The sequence below is a fragment of the Syngnathus typhle genome, linkage group LG10, assembly GCF_033458585.1.
Source record: "Syngnathus typhle isolate RoL2023-S1 ecotype Sweden linkage group LG10, RoL_Styp_1.0, whole genome shotgun sequence".
In the NCBI taxonomy this organism is placed as follows: domain Eukaryota; kingdom Metazoa; phylum Chordata; class Actinopteri; order Syngnathiformes; family Syngnathidae; genus Syngnathus; species Syngnathus typhle.
The window spans coordinates 10613362-10630134 of record NC_083747.1 but is presented as its reverse complement, the minus strand read 5'-3'; the positions used below and the strand labels follow the sequence as shown (position 1 = coordinate 10630134).

General features: G+C 44.7%; 1 protein-coding gene and 1 long non-coding RNA gene across 4 annotated transcripts in view; one reads left to right on the top strand and one right to left on the bottom strand.

Moving 5' to 3' along the window:
* Positions 1–2334: 2334 nt before the first annotated feature.
* The window catches only part of LOC133161437 (mannosyl-oligosaccharide 1,2-alpha-mannosidase IA), a 64223-nt gene continuing 49784 nt past the window's right edge, over positions 2335–16773 (top strand). For 2 of the 3 annotated variants that reach the window (XM_061289949.1, XM_061289951.1), the window contains exon 1: positions 2335–3642. In XM_061289949.1, coding sequence (XP_061145933.1) covers positions 3067–3642 — 576 coding nt within the window. In that variant the 5' untranslated portion in view covers positions 2335–3066. The remainder of the gene's footprint in view (positions 3643–16773) is intronic. The other variant, XM_061289950.1, reaches the window with a different exon arrangement.
* LOC133161558 (uncharacterized) lies at positions 11451–13706 on the bottom strand. The gene is made up of 3 exons (XR_009716093.1): positions 13628–13706; positions 13381–13537; positions 11451–12496 (listed from the first exon to the last, which is right to left on the bottom strand). It is a non-coding gene; the product is annotated as an uncharacterized LOC133161558 (long non-coding RNA).

Here is a 16773-nt window from a genome sequence, read left to right as displayed (position 1 = left end):
AACTCCCGGGATTAAGTTCCTGTACTTTCAAGAGGTCACAAATCTTTGGCACACAGCTCTCTCAACATCTCTGACTGGAACTTGTTATTTCCAGGAAGTAGCAAGAACTCAACGTGCCTGGAAATACAACTGCAGGCCCTTTCAAGAGACGGCCAAATCTGTAAATAAATAATCATATAAAAATAGATGCAGGTGCCCTCAGGGGGCTTCTCGGTGAAGTAAAACAAGAGTTTTTAGCTGTGCGCCAGCATTTATTTCCATCCTTGTGACCAGCTAAAGGCTGTGTGACTAATAGTATTACACAAATGTGACATAATGAATAATTGTTTCGAGTAAGCAAGTCACAGTAAGACACTTTCTACTCAATGTGCTCACTTATTCCTTCATTTGTCATATGAGGGGGAAAATAGACAACTGGTATTCAGCTTAAGTGCATTTTTACATGATTTCCATTGACAATTGCCAGTTCAAACCTGCTCGGAATGCTTCGTGCCCAAATGTTTCTTTGAATGTGTTTTATGTAGTTTTTTTTTTTCTTATAGTTGCTGGTAGGATGGATGACTACAGATGTCTCTTGGATTATGGAGAGACGGAGAAGAGAACATAACCAAAAAAAGGCAAGCACTGAAAATAAAGATTGGAAGAAAAGGTACAGAAGGGAATTGGAAGGGGTAATTATAAATAGAATTCATGGAAAATGCGAGTGTCACTGATTCTGGGTTTGAATCCTTCCTGGTTTGGTAACCAAGAAATAAATGAAGTAAGGAAAAAAAGACAGGTGGGTAAGAAAGGGATAGAAAGAAATGTATTTGAAAAGTATTGATGATGGAAGGCAGAGAACCTCTTCCTCAGTTTTTGTTATTTGAATCAGCTTGGCAACAAAGTGAAATGAGAAAGAAAAGAAGAAAAAGCAAGGAAAGTAGGTCAGTGTAAAAGAATCAGGGACAATTGAGAAAAAATGGAAGGGAAAAAGATTGATGAAGGAAGCAATAGATAATAGCAATAGATAATAGCAATAATTATAGCGGTTTTGAATAAATAGAAACTAAATCGCAAATATAATTTTCTTAGAAATTTAGCAGTGATGGTTTTTTTCTGCTTGTCCAAACAAGTTTGCTGTGGGAGAAGGGAGGACTACATCTTTATTCCATGACTGTCTGCCCTAAACATAGCCTGCTGGGTGAGAGGCTTGCTACTGAGGTCCGCCACATTGTAACTTTTTTTTTTAATATATCTAAATATAACCTACCGTAATTTTCGGACTACCGTGATTTTCCATGTATAATGCGCAAAATTTAACTAATTCATTGTCCTAAAATCCGGGGTGCGCATTATACATGGGTACAACAATTTTTGAAGAAAACCTCCCTCGAAATAAAACTTGAAATCACCTTTCTTCTTGTATGTTGTCAATCGCGCATCGCATTCAGCCATCCTGCCCAACACAGTCAGTAAAGATCATAATTGACGACACATCGTTTGATGCGATGGTGCAAACCTTGATTGTGTGTTCGGTGGAGCACTGGGTAGCATGTCCGCCTCACAGTTAGGAGTGTGCGGGTTCGATTCCACCGCCGGCCCTCCCTGTGTGGAGTTTAGGCTCCAGCACTTCGCGACCCCTGTGGGGACTAAGCGGTTCAGAAAATGGATGGATGGATTATACATGGGTACAGGCTTTTTTCCAGCATCGACATGCCATTTTTAGGGTGCGTATTATACATGGGGGCGTATTATACACCGAAAATTACGGTATAAATCGCGTTTTTTTTCATAGTTGGTGTGTGTGTATGTGTGTGTGTGTGTGGGGGGGGGGGTAACTTATAATAAGGAGCGACTTATGTGTTTTTTGACTCCCCCACAAAAAAAAAAACCTGTGGTACCGCGATGTATCAAGGGATTACTGTAATCTGAATTTCAAGTGACGTCAGTAGCGTGACGCGGCGGTTGTTTACAAAAAGGACAAAGATTGATCACGGGATGACGAAGATGAAGGGCCACGTACTACGGGCATCATTAACGGCTTTATGATGCGGCTTTATGATGCGGCTTTATGATGCAGCTTTGATTCTAAGTCTAGAGCTATACAAATAAACTTGACTTGATTTGAAAAACTATGATGGCTTTAACGCACGCCCGCAACGTGTGTTGTGATAAGCTGGCGCGTGAATCCATCAAAGGCATCCGAGCATCCCACTGGATCACTGAGTAAAGAAGAAGGGTGGGTTTCACCCTCACCGAATAAAGAAGAAGGGTAAATTTCACCCCCCTCTCTCTCTCTCTCTCTCTCTCTCTCTCTCTCTCTCTCTCTCTCGCTTTCGCTCTCCCTCTCCTGCTGCACTACCTGAGCTTGTACACTGTCTCCTCCACATCCTCCAGGCGGACCTCCGCGGCGGCTGCAACAGCACACACGGCGCAAGAGAGCCGAGCGAGGCGCGGCTGAGGCGGCTACGAGCAGCTGCGTGTCCTCCCCTGCCAGGCGTTTGGATATCTTTTCTCTGTTCATCGAGTCGGATAAGTTGGCGCAGGACATAAAAAAAGGCATTCTCCCGTCCTTTCGTCCGTTTCACACCACCCGCCCATCGGCTTGTCGCTGCGTGTTGACGCCGGAGAGGAAGGGCGAAGAGCGGCGTTGCGAGGAGGAGGCGCCCCCAAAGCCAGTTGCGTGAGCTCGGATGGTAACGCTGGATTCATGTTATCGTGGAGGGATTATCCATCGATGAGGGTTTGTTATTGACAGCCCTGCGCGTGTGTGAGCATCATGCATCCACACACAACTTTGTCCACGTCTCCTCTGCATGTGTTTTATTAGAGAAAGAAGAAAGAGAAGCTTGCAGGGTTAAATAAATAAATAAATAAATAAATAACACCGGTAGAATGCACCAGAGACGCTTCAGCCCGTCACTAAAGAGAGCCCGGGGTGGCGGGCTTGTGTTGCCAGCCCTTCGCTAAAAAGCTCAAGTGTTGCCTGGAAGCCAGGCCTTGTGCACTGCCAACCAGCTGTGTGGAGGGAAACAACAAAAAAAAAAAAACATCTGAAAGACTTCCGAACAGAAGAAGTTATCCCAGATGGTGTTCCGAAAGTTGCCGGGCGTTTCTGCGTCCGGCATGGGCCTTCGCCTGTCGCAGAAGTTTGTCTTTTTGCTCTTCCTGTCAGGCTTGGTGACCCTTTGCTTTGCGGCGCTCTTCTTCTTGCCTGACTCGGTGAGGCTGAAGCGCATCTTCTTATCCAAGAGTGAGAACCAACCGGCCACGGCGGCGGGTTCAGGCATGGCGGCGGAAAACGATGCCAGCGAGCGCTCCAAGAGTCAACGAGACCAGGAGCACCCGCGAGGGGTGACCTCCGCCAAGGGGGAGAGCGGAGTTGTCGTGATTGCTGGCGGAGCCGGCCGAGGAGGTCTTGCCAGGTTTAAGGGTCTCACCCGTAAGACACCTCCATCCTACGAGGCCACTGAGGAACGTCTGGCCGGCGGAAAAGCTCAGGAGGACATGACCCTGGGGTCAGACAAAGACTCCTCGCCTGACTCAGGTGCAACGTTTGCTTACAAAAAGTTCCGGAGGTGTCTGCTGAAGCCGCCACTGGGGAGGGACGGCGGCAAACCCGGTGACCCCAAGACAGACAAGCGGCGGGAGAAAGTCAAAGAGGTAAGAGCTAATGTTTTGACTTTTGTTTCTCTTTGCGAGCTGTCATAAGAACAAAACAGATCACATAATTAGTAATTAACATCTCCGCTGAGGCGGAGAACGTCTTTGATTGAATCAGAGGGACACAAAAGACTTGAAGCGATCCGCCGCCGATTCGTGTTGCGGGTCCGATATTGAAGCTGCAAGAGAGATGATAAAAGTCTCCTAATGATCACAAAAGGCTGTGCTAATGCCACCAGCCTGCCGAAGATAAAGCATCTCAGATTGCCATTTTTTTCTTTTTTCAGAGGGGAAACCCATTAAGGTCTTATTTTTAGAAGCAAGTTTGAACTTGCCACAAAATGATCAAAGTTGATGACACTGGCAAGAAAACCTCTTTAGCCTTGTGACTTGGATAAAATTTGGATTTGTACACCATGACACCCTCTCCTGCCGCGACACGCCTCTTAGGCCGGCGGGGACAGGGCAGCATGATCACCGAGGTGTCGGCGGATGTCAGCGCTGCCTCTCCTGGTCCCCCCCCTCGTGTGGGGCGACCTCTCTGTGACTAGCTTCCCCGTTTGCACATAAAATGTCAGCGTGACTTTGCCCGTCAAGCTGAGCTCTGCACAAGTTTTGTGTTTCAGCCGTCGGCTCTGGTCATCTGAGGCTAAAGCGATTTTTCTACTGCTGCGCTTCTATTGCCACCAATTTATTTATTAACTATTTTATTTATTTTTTAATGACTAGCCACTTTACAAAGCCAAACTGCTTGCTTGCTTTCTGTGGTATGCAAAACACCTTTTACTTAGCCCACTCAGATTTTCCGTTATTATTCTGCCAAAATATGCACTACTTACTATAAGAGAGATTGCCATCGCTAATTTGTGAACTGTTTTGAGTTTTAGTTCATGTCGACGATCACATCAAAAAATAGAATTGATAATTAAATCTGATTTCGGCACGCAATTCTTTTTTTTCTTTTTACAACAACAATCGATTATGCCAGTAGATCTCCGTTGTGAGCTCCAGTTTCCATGTTGTTTTGAGCATATTGAACCCTGGCTGGAATTGTTCTCGTTTTCGATTGGAGTTGCGATACGTCCTATTTTGCCTTTTCCCCCCCAAATGCATCGTGAGAATATAATGGTTCCCACAAGTCAAGTCCTCTTTCATTTCGACTTATTCATTTTAACTCATCAAATTACTGCTAAGCAACAAAGTGTATAGGGACTTGTTTGATGGTCGTGATAGCTTATCAGTATGTGTAGGTGGAGACTTATAGGAGATGGAGAAAAAAGGACAGCCGAGGGTAAACATTTGCCAGTTGTTGAAAGCAAATGTCTACCGTGCAGCCCCGACTGACTTGCACATACATACGCAAATAAACGCTTTCAGTTTTTTTTTTTTGCGCACTGTGCAGATACCAAAAGACCTCAGTTGTAGGAATTCAATCTTTTGTATTTATTTATTTAAATATTTATTTTGTATTTATTTAAATAGTTGCTTTTTTTATTTAATTTGTTTTTATTTATTTAAATATTTTGCATTTATTTGTTTAAATAGTTTTTTGATATGTTTATTTATTTAGATATTTGTTTATTTATTCATTTAGATTTTTGAAATCATCTTTTCAGGGGGGAGGTTAGTCACTGACACGCGAGAGGTAGCAGCTGGTTTAGCTGATGAAGCGCTATCGTTTCCTGAAGCGTTTGTTGTCGGGTGACATTGGGACAGGAAAAGGAAGTACAGCGGTATCAGTTATTTTTTTATTATTTTTTTTATTCCTTTTTTGCATATAGAGCATGTTTCACCCCCTTCCGGCCCCCCTGCCTTTGCCATACAGTTACTAATTTCCAAAGCTTTTTAGCCCATAGGATCCTGTTTCATTTTGACTTAACGACTGCACAATAAGATTAAAGTAAAACAAAGAAGGGCTAAACTGACCATTGAAGCATATTTAGCCATAAAATGTTGCTGTCACCTCCTAGTTCTCCTCTTTCGATTGTATTTCACTGCTGATAGCTCATAAAAATGCCTGTCCAAGGTGAACATTCTCTGATATGAAAAAAACAACCACATTTGTGTTTTGTTTTTTTCCACTTCATCTTCCACGGATTGCGGTGTTGAAAGCGTTGCGTAACGTAAGCAGCTTGCAGCCTTTTTCCTGGTGACGAGTCCCACTCAACAAATTGCAGATGTTCTTCCCTTTGTTTCTTCCACACTCCTCCCTCAAACTTTAGCGTTTGAAATCAGGCATCGGCAGTGTTTTTTTTCCAACTTGCAGCCCCCCCTCATGTTTGCCATTCTAGCCTAAGGTTTTTTTTTTTGCGTCATTTCCTTTTTAAAAGAAAAAACCCCGAAGAAAGTCTTCTAAGGCATATAGGTGCAGCTCAGATTTCATCACCAAGATTTTCTCCCCCAGCAAGATGCGATGTTGCAATAAGTTCCACGCAAAAGCCAATTTCTTGAGAGGGGGTGTCTCTTGCTGGCATAATGGGGTCATTGTGCATAGACCGCCCCCCTAAACCCCCACCACCCAAAGTGTCTGAAGACTCGCCATCGGGCTCCAAAACAACACGTTTGATAGCGTTCCAGCCTTTGGGCTAAGATGAAGCCACATTTTTTTGATGGGGTTCCTTTTCTTTACACTTTGTGACGAGAGGACTATCAGGCTGTAGCAGCATGCTCAAGCAGGGCCAAGAACCCAAGAGAAAAGTCGAGAGTCAGCATTAATGTGTTCTCAATAAACAACAGTGATCAAAAGGTGAAAAACGTAAAAAACACACTCATTGAGAGTTTCAGCATGCTCGAGCACTGCCAAGAATTCATTAAAAAAAAAAAGTCCAACACTGTCTCTTGTGCATTCTAAAAAAAAAAAAAAAATGCAATGTCAAACGGATTAAAAAGGAAAAGCCACAGAAAAAGAAAAACAACCCGCCAACAGGGGAAAGCATCCGACTTGAGCCTGTCCTAGAACCCAAGCGACAACATAGCCTCGAGGGTTGTCCATTGTAGGTCAAAAGCTTAACAATGTTGTGGTCAGATGTCACAACACAGTCGTCATTCAGACCGATGAGATCCTACCAGGGTCACGCGCAGCCTAGAAGAGGTGAATGACACAAAAAGTGAAGATGAAACCCCAAAAGCTTAATTAGCTCGAGCATGTGTACCTAATAATGAGCCTAGGCTAGCTAATAACGCGTCTCGTGAGCCACCCGAGCATCCGATGGGATCGATGGCCAATCAGCAGCTCTCATTAATCGCGTTTAAAGACCTCGGGATAGCGACCAAACGGGTCCTTTTTTTGGCCGTCCGACCTTGAAGGAAGAACTCTTTAATGAGCGCCCGCTGCCGTCATTTGATTAGCTGCCTAATTGCCGTAATAATGAGCAAATACACCCAGCGATCACTGAAACCTCCTTTGTAAGCGCTTGGATAATTAACGGCTATTTGCTTGCCGGTGCTGAAAACGGTGGAAAAGAAATGCTCATTTGGCAATGTGGTTTAGTTTTGGGGTATTAGCAATAGCATTTCGGTTAGCAATAGCATTGCGGTCTGATGTCCTGATGCTGTCGGTTGGAGTAGCATGACCTTGGCAGAATGCTCGAGCCCCGCCTAGAACTCGAGAAAGTCCAAATCTTTCAGCAACCACATTAATTGTTTGATTTTGTTTTTTGTTTAGTTCCTGATGTGGCTCCTCCTCCATTGTAGGTCGAATCACATGCCCGAGCAAGGCCTAGAGACAAGGACAGAATTCTTAAGAAAAAAACACCACAAGAACTACAGGCACGATTCAAGAAGTGAAAAGACACAGCGAGCCAGGCTAGCCCGCCCCTCATGGCCCCTCCCCCTTAGGCCGACTTGCCCGTGTTGTTTTCTGACCAATTAGGCGGCCATAAAAGCAGAGCAGCGCCCACCCGCCGGCTTGGGGGGCTCGCATACTGTGCTGCTTGCTTGCATCTAGGCCAACCTCTTCCTCCACGCTCTCTTTTGTTGGGGGGGGGTGCGGAAAGTGAGAATCTGTATTTTTTGATAAGATCCACTGAGGGGGAAAATAAAGGACACCCAAAATGTACACTTCCAAACTGGAAGTTGCGCAATCTCTCTCACATCTACTCTGCGTTTAGTGTGGTCCATATCAGAGTCATGCAAATCATCCAATTAGACAATTTACACATTAAGCCGGGCCATCCGTCTCGCCGTTAAATTGGTGCCGTGGTCAAGAGAGGATCTCGCTGGTCAGGTGGGCCAGCCGCTGTACTGTAATGAGCTCATCCCGACTCACCTGAGCTTCTTCTGATGACCTGTAGCTCAGACCCAGTGCAGAGTGGTTAACTCATTCACAGCCGTTGACGGCTATAGAAGTCAAATATCAATTTTAACTGGGCTGGCAGTGAATGTGTTAAAAGAGGCTGTTGTTAACTCAAACAAAGGCTCTTTCTACCATTTCTGTCTGTGAAATGTAAAGAATTTGATTTGTGCTTGTTAGACAAAAGGTCACATTAGTTCTTCGCGAGTTGGAGGCAGAGAGATGGATCGCCATTATTGACGAGTTGGCTGTGCGCCCGCAGTCCCCGAGGCATCTGCTATCGATAGGTTTGGTCTGCCTGGTAACCGATGGCGGGTCCTGACCGGTCGGTAGCAGCGGCAACTGGAAGAGTAGCTACTTTGGCTAATTAGCTTTTCTCTCTCGACAATGACGCATGGGAAGGGAGAGGAGATATAATGTCACGCAATGATTCAGTTTTTCGGCCTCGATGTTCTCCATTACGGTTGCAGTCGACGTGCTCTGAAAAGCTGATTACAGCAGAATGGGGAGGCGGTAACAGATGTGTGCAATTAAATGTGAATGCTTGTGTCAGTGTGCATGCGTGTTGTTTACCTACCAAGCGGGGACTTTAGGACTTTAGACTATCTGCTGACTGGAGTCAATGAAACCTTTTTCAGGGGATATAAAATGTACACGACCCTGTTTAAGAAATTTTCTACTTTCAATGTGAGCATGAGAAGATCTGCAGGAATTTCTTGCATCCTAAATTTGACGAGAATTTTTGGGCTTTAAGTTGCAAGATGGAAGGCTGATTTGAATTAGATACCCAAGTTATAGAAGTGGAAGAAGAGAAGCAAAAGCCATGATGAAGAGAATGAAAGAATGTAAGACGCAGGAATTTCTAGCGCGTGCTGGCTACAATAACAACAATCTCCCCATGAAAAAGTTTTCCTAGCATGGCTATGTCAATTTTTTTCTATGGAAATTATTCAGTGTATGTTTATGTTCAGTTTCGAGTCGATCTGTATTCTGGGTTGCCCTGGCAACAGCCCTTCACACCCATTCAGTGGGTCCGAGCAGAATGTGGCGGCCAGACTGGGATGCGCTTTGGAAGCGGCACGTTGGCATGAATTTGAATGGCGATTGCTGTCACCGGGCCAAGTCGGCCGTCACTGGTGCTGGCCCGCCCAGCCGATGGCAGCTCGTCTATATCAAGAGCCCTCACTCGCCTTCCAAAACACTCGGCTCTCGTTTGTTTTGGTGGACAGCGCTCTTTTTCTTTTTTTCTGATTTCTTAGCTCCCTTTGGCTCACTACACTCATTTGTGTGGAAAGTAACAACACAAACCTTGCTGCTGGGCAAACAGCATAGATGAAAACCTCCATCACTGCAAGATGAAAGGAAGTTTTTTTAGTACACTCTCCCAAATGTTCACATTAAACCAAGACGGTGAAATAAAATAATGAATTGAAACATGCTCACTTAATCTGGAAACTCAATTCACAAAATTAGTAACACACTCGAATTGATTGACAAGACTAAAACCGGCAAGAGATGTTGCAGGAATTTCTGGCATGTAATTGCTCTGTCCAGCTTGTGACAACAATCTCTCGTATTCATACATTTTTTGCCAAAAAAAAAATGTATTGAGCCTAAAATGTGAACATGATGGTGTTTTATTGTTCTTGCTCAAATGAAAAAGCAAAAACCTGAAAAAGTACTTTGTACATCACACTCCTTCTGGAGTCTCATAAGATTTTCTGAAATGTCACGTGTACTGCCGGTTCTGCGCTAAGCAGCGCTAACCTTTACGTGTGTGACAGTGTGTTGCATTGTTGGCTCCGCACTTCTCAACCTTCCATGGTGGCCTCATGGTGATTCCTACAGGGGATTCTTAATGCCAGATAAACTTAGAGTAGGCTAAAACAAGGCCGCTGCCCGCCCCACAGACAGCAGCGCAAAGGTGACATGATTAACCCCGTTCAGACAAGATGAGGATGAAATTGCCTTCGATGATTCAACTCTTGCGCATGTGCTGAGGTTCCGCTTTTGAATTCTAAGTGAACATTTTGTTGGATATTTCCTTTTATTAAAAAAACAAAGTCCGCATGGCTCGACATTTCAAAGTTTGGCATTCTCAAATGACTCCGTGTCTGGTTGTTGCCGCAACGACACACGGTTGAGTGCTGACCTCAGTCAACGCAAACAAGTGTACATCTTTGTAGATAGGATTTTCTTGCTGTGACAACAATCTCCTGTGTTCGTATTCTTCGGAAACAAGTTTGAGTGGCAAGCAAATGTTTTTTCAGAGTGAATAAAAGGGGTAAGGGAAGCTTCATGGAGCTTGGAAGGATATGCAGGAATTTATGGCAAGTAATGGTTCTCTTGTACACAACAATCTCTTGTGTACTTGAAATGAACAGACGATGAAAGACAGAGAAGCATTTTCTGACAAAGAAAAGCCTTCAAGGCATTTAAATTCGGCATAAGTATGGCCAGGTCCCACATGTGACAACAATCTCCCAAAATCACTTACTCTCACGTTTAGAGCCTGGAGTAGGTAAACGTTTCCTGCATCCTGTGACTCCAGGACTCTACACAAAAAAAAAAAAAAAAGAGCTCCGTGCTTTTTTTAGACAAAGGCTTCAAGTAAAGGAGTAAATTTAAAAGGAGGATCTATTTCACTGGGTGTGTGAATCACACTGAGCGAGCGTCTCTATGGGGATTCTGAATTGAGAACCTAGAGCTGAATACGACGTGGATATTATTTTATAGTCTTACTCTTTTGTACCAGCAGAATTTGATGCGTGACAAGTCCCTCATATTTTTTCCGCCACTGTACAACTAATGACGACCTATTAGAACTCCTAACCACATGACTCATGCTGGCTGAATGATATTGACATGAATTCTAGATGCCAGTATTTATTTATTTTTTTGGGACAAATTAACTCGTGCTGTGGATAAATCGTGACCCGGTGTTCACATGAGTTGGAGTTACCTCGGAGGGTGGTCGCCCGCTGATAAAGCTCCCCGACATCATGGCTGACATGAATAATTCATGAGCGGGCGACACGATGGAGGGAGTGTATATGCTCCTCTCCAATCCAATTGCACACGTCTCGCTGTGGATTTCACATCACTGCCATGTCGTTTCTATCAGACCCCCCACCCCAACCTTCGCCCCCCGAGTCTGTCCTTCTCCATATCGCTCTCTTGCCTTGCCGCTTTCATCCGCCCCGCATCTTGTTCTGTTTGCACTCGCCGAAGCGCATTGGAGAGAAAAAAAAAAACGCAAAGGAGGGAGACGGATCGTTTTCTTTCATGTCGGTCCAACTCGGCGTCATCCCGCCCCGGACGAAAGTGAGCTGACCTGGCGAGGATGAGCCGCCAGGATTGCAGATTCGAAGCCTTCGCTGACTCACTCACATTGTAATCTAGACTTTCATCATCTTCTCGCCTTGTACAACACGTCCAGTTAAAACGTGGCCAAGACAAGCAACGCAAGTTTCGTCTTAAGTCTTGTCTGCTATCTATATAATACACAGAAAGGCACTGCATTATTACTTTTTATTTCCTTTTAAATCAACATACACAGTGAGACGCTGCTAACATCTGTAGAAGATGATGACGTTAACGTAAACAACAGGAATGTCGGGATTAGGATGTAAAAATACTTCTGGCAGTGTGCATGTTGGTGCAGGTAAAAAACAAACAGACAAGTTGGTCCCTGCCTGCACAAGTGCACATATGCCGAAGGTGTATTTTTAGCGTGACGAGAGTCACCTCAAAGTGTCGAGATTAGGACCGTGCTGCAGGGAAAGAGGGTCATCTCGTAGCTGCGTCGGTAGTGGGAGGCAGGAAAGACATATGGGGCATAAACAAGACTGTTGCCGTGGCAACCGCAGCTCGGAATGTGTCCTTGACAATGAGAGGAGTTTTATATGCAGATGAACCGGGATGGCGGTTTAGTCGTTACCCAACAAAGAAGGGAGGATGCAATTTTTGTGAAGCTGAATGCTTTTGCCGATCGTACGTATCGAGAATCGTATCAAATCGTCTTTTAAGCGAGATGTACACTAGATATAATCGTTTTGACTTCACTGATGTTTTGAATTTCATTCACTTGGATAGGTTGAGCGTTTGAGAGCTTTTACATGCTGTTGTATGTTAATCAACATGACAAAAGCTACAGCCGTAACTTGAATCGTAATCCAACTGAATCAAACTCCAATTACATTTTAAAATCGTTAGATCATATTGTACTCTGTTATGTTTTAGAAGTGTAAAATGAGCCTACTGTCCGACTGAAATGAAGCTGAAGGATTTTGATTTCCGTCTTTCCCTTTTGAAAATTGCAATGCCGATTTGAATTTGATTTAGTGCTCAGCAATAAACGTCACCTATGTGCATCCATGATTTGCCAAATAAGGAAAAAAAACACTATTGGTGCTTGTCATTCGACAGCCGACTCATCAAACAACCCCGAGCAGCAGGATGTGGGATTCACTTTCTCATATCTGGAGGCAGGAAACAGGAAGTTGAGTCAGCATCATCAGTGCTCTTTATCGGGGTCAAAGTTCACCTCGCAGCCGTTCCCATCTAAAACAAAAACAATACAGGGGATCAAGAGTTTACCGCCGCCCGGTATTGACGCCGCCAAAGTGTCCACTCAGCACTTCTCGGTGGTTTGCCCCCCTCTCCCCCACCGTCCCCTCCGGCCTTCTTTTATTGGACTACACACGGAAAGCGACGGAGATTTATGAGTCATGTGCCGGCGTGGAGAAACATTCTGCGTTCTTTAACTAAAGGCGACCTGTAAATCACCGCTCCTTAACTTTGTAATCGTTCATCACTCCAATCTCTTTCTCTCTTCCGCATTCTGTCCGTCTTTTTTGTCCACCTCGTAATCCCAATGCTTATTTTGAGGGGGGGGGTCGAGTTGAAAATGTGCTAGAGATCAGCATTGATAACCTTGCACGTTTAATAGAGTTCCAGTTGCTCTTTGTCCAATAGATTGTGTCCACTCTCCACTTTAAGCCGTCTCGTAAAGTGATAAGAAAGTTCCGTCAACACAATATAGCGCGCCGTTCAGGAGGTTATCACCTTCGCCAGAGGGCCTTCTGTTATTTGGCAGGATTGCAAAAACTTCTCAAATTGTTGGTGGCATAACTCTGCCAAGATTTGATTTTTTTTCTTTTTAATTCTACATGATCTGAGCTAGCAAACCAACAACTGATGCTAGTAAAGGTGCTCAATTTTTTGTATATAGTGGAGAGGGTCAGACATTTTTTTTAGCGCATTGAGCCCTACTTTGAGCCCGAAGTGCAGTCTAACTGCGTACGAACAGTTTGAAATGCACGTTTGCGCCGTTGTGGGTGTGGACGCAGCCGATTTGATTCTCGGCCAATCGAAGCAGCTCGCATAATGTTAGTTTCGATACGAAGCAAAATAAATGGAGGACACAATTGGTGTAGCTTCCTTACCGGTGAGTCGTTTAAAGGAAAATTTATTTTTTTTCCTCTGTGGGCAGTACAGACTGCTCATATAGCGAGCGCAGGAAGGCATGAAAAGACACGTCTGCTTGGGCTTGTTTGATTGCGGCGCGTTTTCTTGAGTCAGCGCTGCAAGACATGCTTCACCCTTTCAGCACAGGAAAGACCATGACTCAGCAACACGCACACACTGAAAGACAAGGAACCTGATTTGATCTGACCACCGTCCGATTCCTACTTTTAAGTCGTTCCGGGGGCAAATTTTTCCACAGCGCAGATGGAAATGTGGCAGCGTAAATCAATGAGGCAATTTTTTTTCCCTGTGGTCGAGCTGACACTCAGGTTATTTACTCCGGGGGCGGGCGCGGCGGTGTGCTGATTGTTGGTCGATAGATTACCTAATCCCTCCCTGAAATGTGACCGCTTTGCCAACTTCACTTTTGTTCTTAAAGGGCAGTGAGAACGCTTGATTACCTCCACCATCCATGATGACGCGAAAACGCTAAACGTTGTAGAATGGTGGACAGTCCCCCCCTTCCAAGAAATGGTCTCATCCTTATCTGGTATTGAGTATATTCCCGTAAATTTCCCGACTTCACGGAATGTCCTGACCCTTGCTGTCAAACTTATCGTTACGTCAACTGTCCTCTCATCTTTGAACGTTCATTGGGAAGAGTTCAAGCGCCCGTTCGTCAGCCTTTCCAACCTCCCGCCGGATGATTTGGTAACTGAGGCTGTCAGCAAAGTTCACGCCGGCTTGCCTGCCACACCCACGCCAAAACATCGTTGTCATCTTTCGTTACGATTACGCCGGCCAGCAAAGTGCTCCATTTGCTTCCTGGCCGGTATGACTGAAAGTCGGTGCGAGGATAAGGAAGTTGAGTACTGCCTCTAAATTGGCTAATGGATGCTCTCAGGCCTTTTTTTTTTTTAATGGAATGGTGGGCGGCCGGCTCATGAGCTGAGGTAGATGACCAGATGTTGTGTGCGTGCAGCCAGATGTTCCGACACGAACTCTACTATTATTTCTGGCCTCTGCGCTAAAACGGCTTATTTTCCACAGTGGTAATCACGGCAGCGTACAAAAATGTCTTTGCCAAGATACGCTGAAATCGATTGATTTGGTTAAAGAGTCAGAAAATGCAGATTTGATAATATGGTATGAGAGGATTTTCAGTTTCAGTAAATGCTTGTGTTCTCTCCACGCAAAAACATTTAAGGCTTGTTAAATTTACCTTGAAATTATTTGCCTGCAAATCTCGCTAAAATGCTAGCACGGTGTTGCGTAATTAGCAAGGTTAGATTAATTATGGCTGTTTTTATTGTTACGTTTTGACTTTTGGTTTTCTCAATTAAGTTAGTTTAAATCAGTTTAATTTGTAGGTTTTTATTTCCCTCGATTTTTTTGTTTTAGTTCAAATTTAATTAGTATGAGCCGGTTAGCGTAAAAGGGGCTGTGACTCTAGTTGGTGTTTACGGCAGACGCCTGTTCTGCTTGTTTCTGCCTCCAGCCGTCTGACATCTTATCAGCCGTCTGAACCCTTTTGATAAAGTCCGTTGTCTTCTCATTTGTGGCCAAAACGCGACATTTGGATAGACATGGGCGGAAGGATAAGACAAGCTGTTAAAACAATCCAGTCTCTGCCAGAGGAAAGATAAACACCAGGCACAGACTGGTCGAGATGACGAGACGGGTCCACTGCCTGCTTTGTGTCCTGGCGGAGATGTCGCCCAGCGACGCAAATGCGCTCGTTACGACCCGACACCGTTTTCTCGTCTGCGCCTGTCAGCGTCCAATGGACACAGCGGACAAAGATGCTCTTTGTTTTACTGTCTGATCCGAGAGAAGCGGAGAGGGGGTACGAAGGGGGCGGGGGGTGCTTACATATGCAAACAAAAAAAGCTGAGCCGCCTCAGCATGGGCCTGACACTGCAAGCCACATATTAGAGCAACGGGCCCTGGGAAATATCACGACAAGTAGAAAGAAGGGTTGGAGTGATCATTCCACGGGGATGACATCATAGCTGCTTTTGTTGCTGAGACCCCCTAGCGAGCAACAATTAGCTTGAGCTTTTTTCTTGTTGTGGTTGCATGTCAGCCAATCAGATGGAGCTAGCAGGCTTAAGCCCCTTGTGAAGTCCAATCCGACATTTTCTGGCTTCTAAGGTGATAGCAATTCTGCGTGAAAGGTACAACTTTTTTTCCCAAAACAAACATCATCCGAGTACTCAACTCGACTCATGATGATGTCACAAGTTCACATTGACACTTGGCCTATACATGGAATACATTTGAAATAGTGTGAAATCATGTTTCTGCTTCCAAGCTGCTTGTTTGTGCACTAATCAAAAAGTGGATGCTTCTCTCGGGGAGGGGGGGGGGTCTTAAACAATTTTCCCCGGCATGTGTGCGAAATCACCAGTTAGGCCCGAAATCCGATAAGCCGACGTTGCTCCTTTTTGCGTGTTTTAAAATGGAACGCTTCATAATTAAGGGGTTGGATGCTGGATGTTTGTGCGACATGAATATTGATGAGCGTGGAAAATAACATAGGCGGCAGCTCATTTATTCAAGCGTCATGGCAATTCATTAAAACAGGCTTTCAATGGAGGGGGGGGCGCTCGTCGAATGAAACACTTCATGGAGGAGGCTTATTTCTTTTTTTTTTAGACAGACTGCTTGTCATGAGCACGCCAACGTAGCTCAATCTCGGGTTAAAAGAAACGGGTCGGCGCCCTTGAAATTCCCACTGTGCTCGGCGCCGACTTACTCGCTCTTCATTTTGTGTCACGCCTTTGATTCCGGTGTGTGCTCATCAGAAGTGCCTGAAAGTGAAGAACATTTCGACGCTTTTGCACAGGAAATGATGAAAGTTATCCTTTGGAGAGTTAAACCATCGGCCATCTTCGGACATTGACTGTACGGCCAATGTTTAAAGTAATATTTGAAAGGTCACTTTTGTTATTATCGTTTGCCCATCTGAGACATATAAACACCAAATTTCTGCATTTTTGACATCCCCCCCAAAAAATATCTATTCATTGATATTATTCACACAGTTATATTCAAGTTGTGGTTGTTTAGAGCGGCTCATTGTTGGCATAGAGTGCATGCGCGTCACGCAGAGTCTGCTGGTAGAGCAAGGGGAGGGCAGAAATGACTAACACAAGTTCCCACCTGACATCTCGCATGTGGACCAAGGCTCTGGGCTGGCACTTTAGAGCGCCTCATTGTCACGCATGGGAAACTCCCGTGACAGCCCGGTGGGATATATCACAGCCTCCGGAGGCTTTACCCAAATATATTTTAGTGCCTGAAACATGTAGTTGTATGTAGACAATCCATAAAAAAAATTCTCGACGGAGTAGCATCGTTTTATTCTG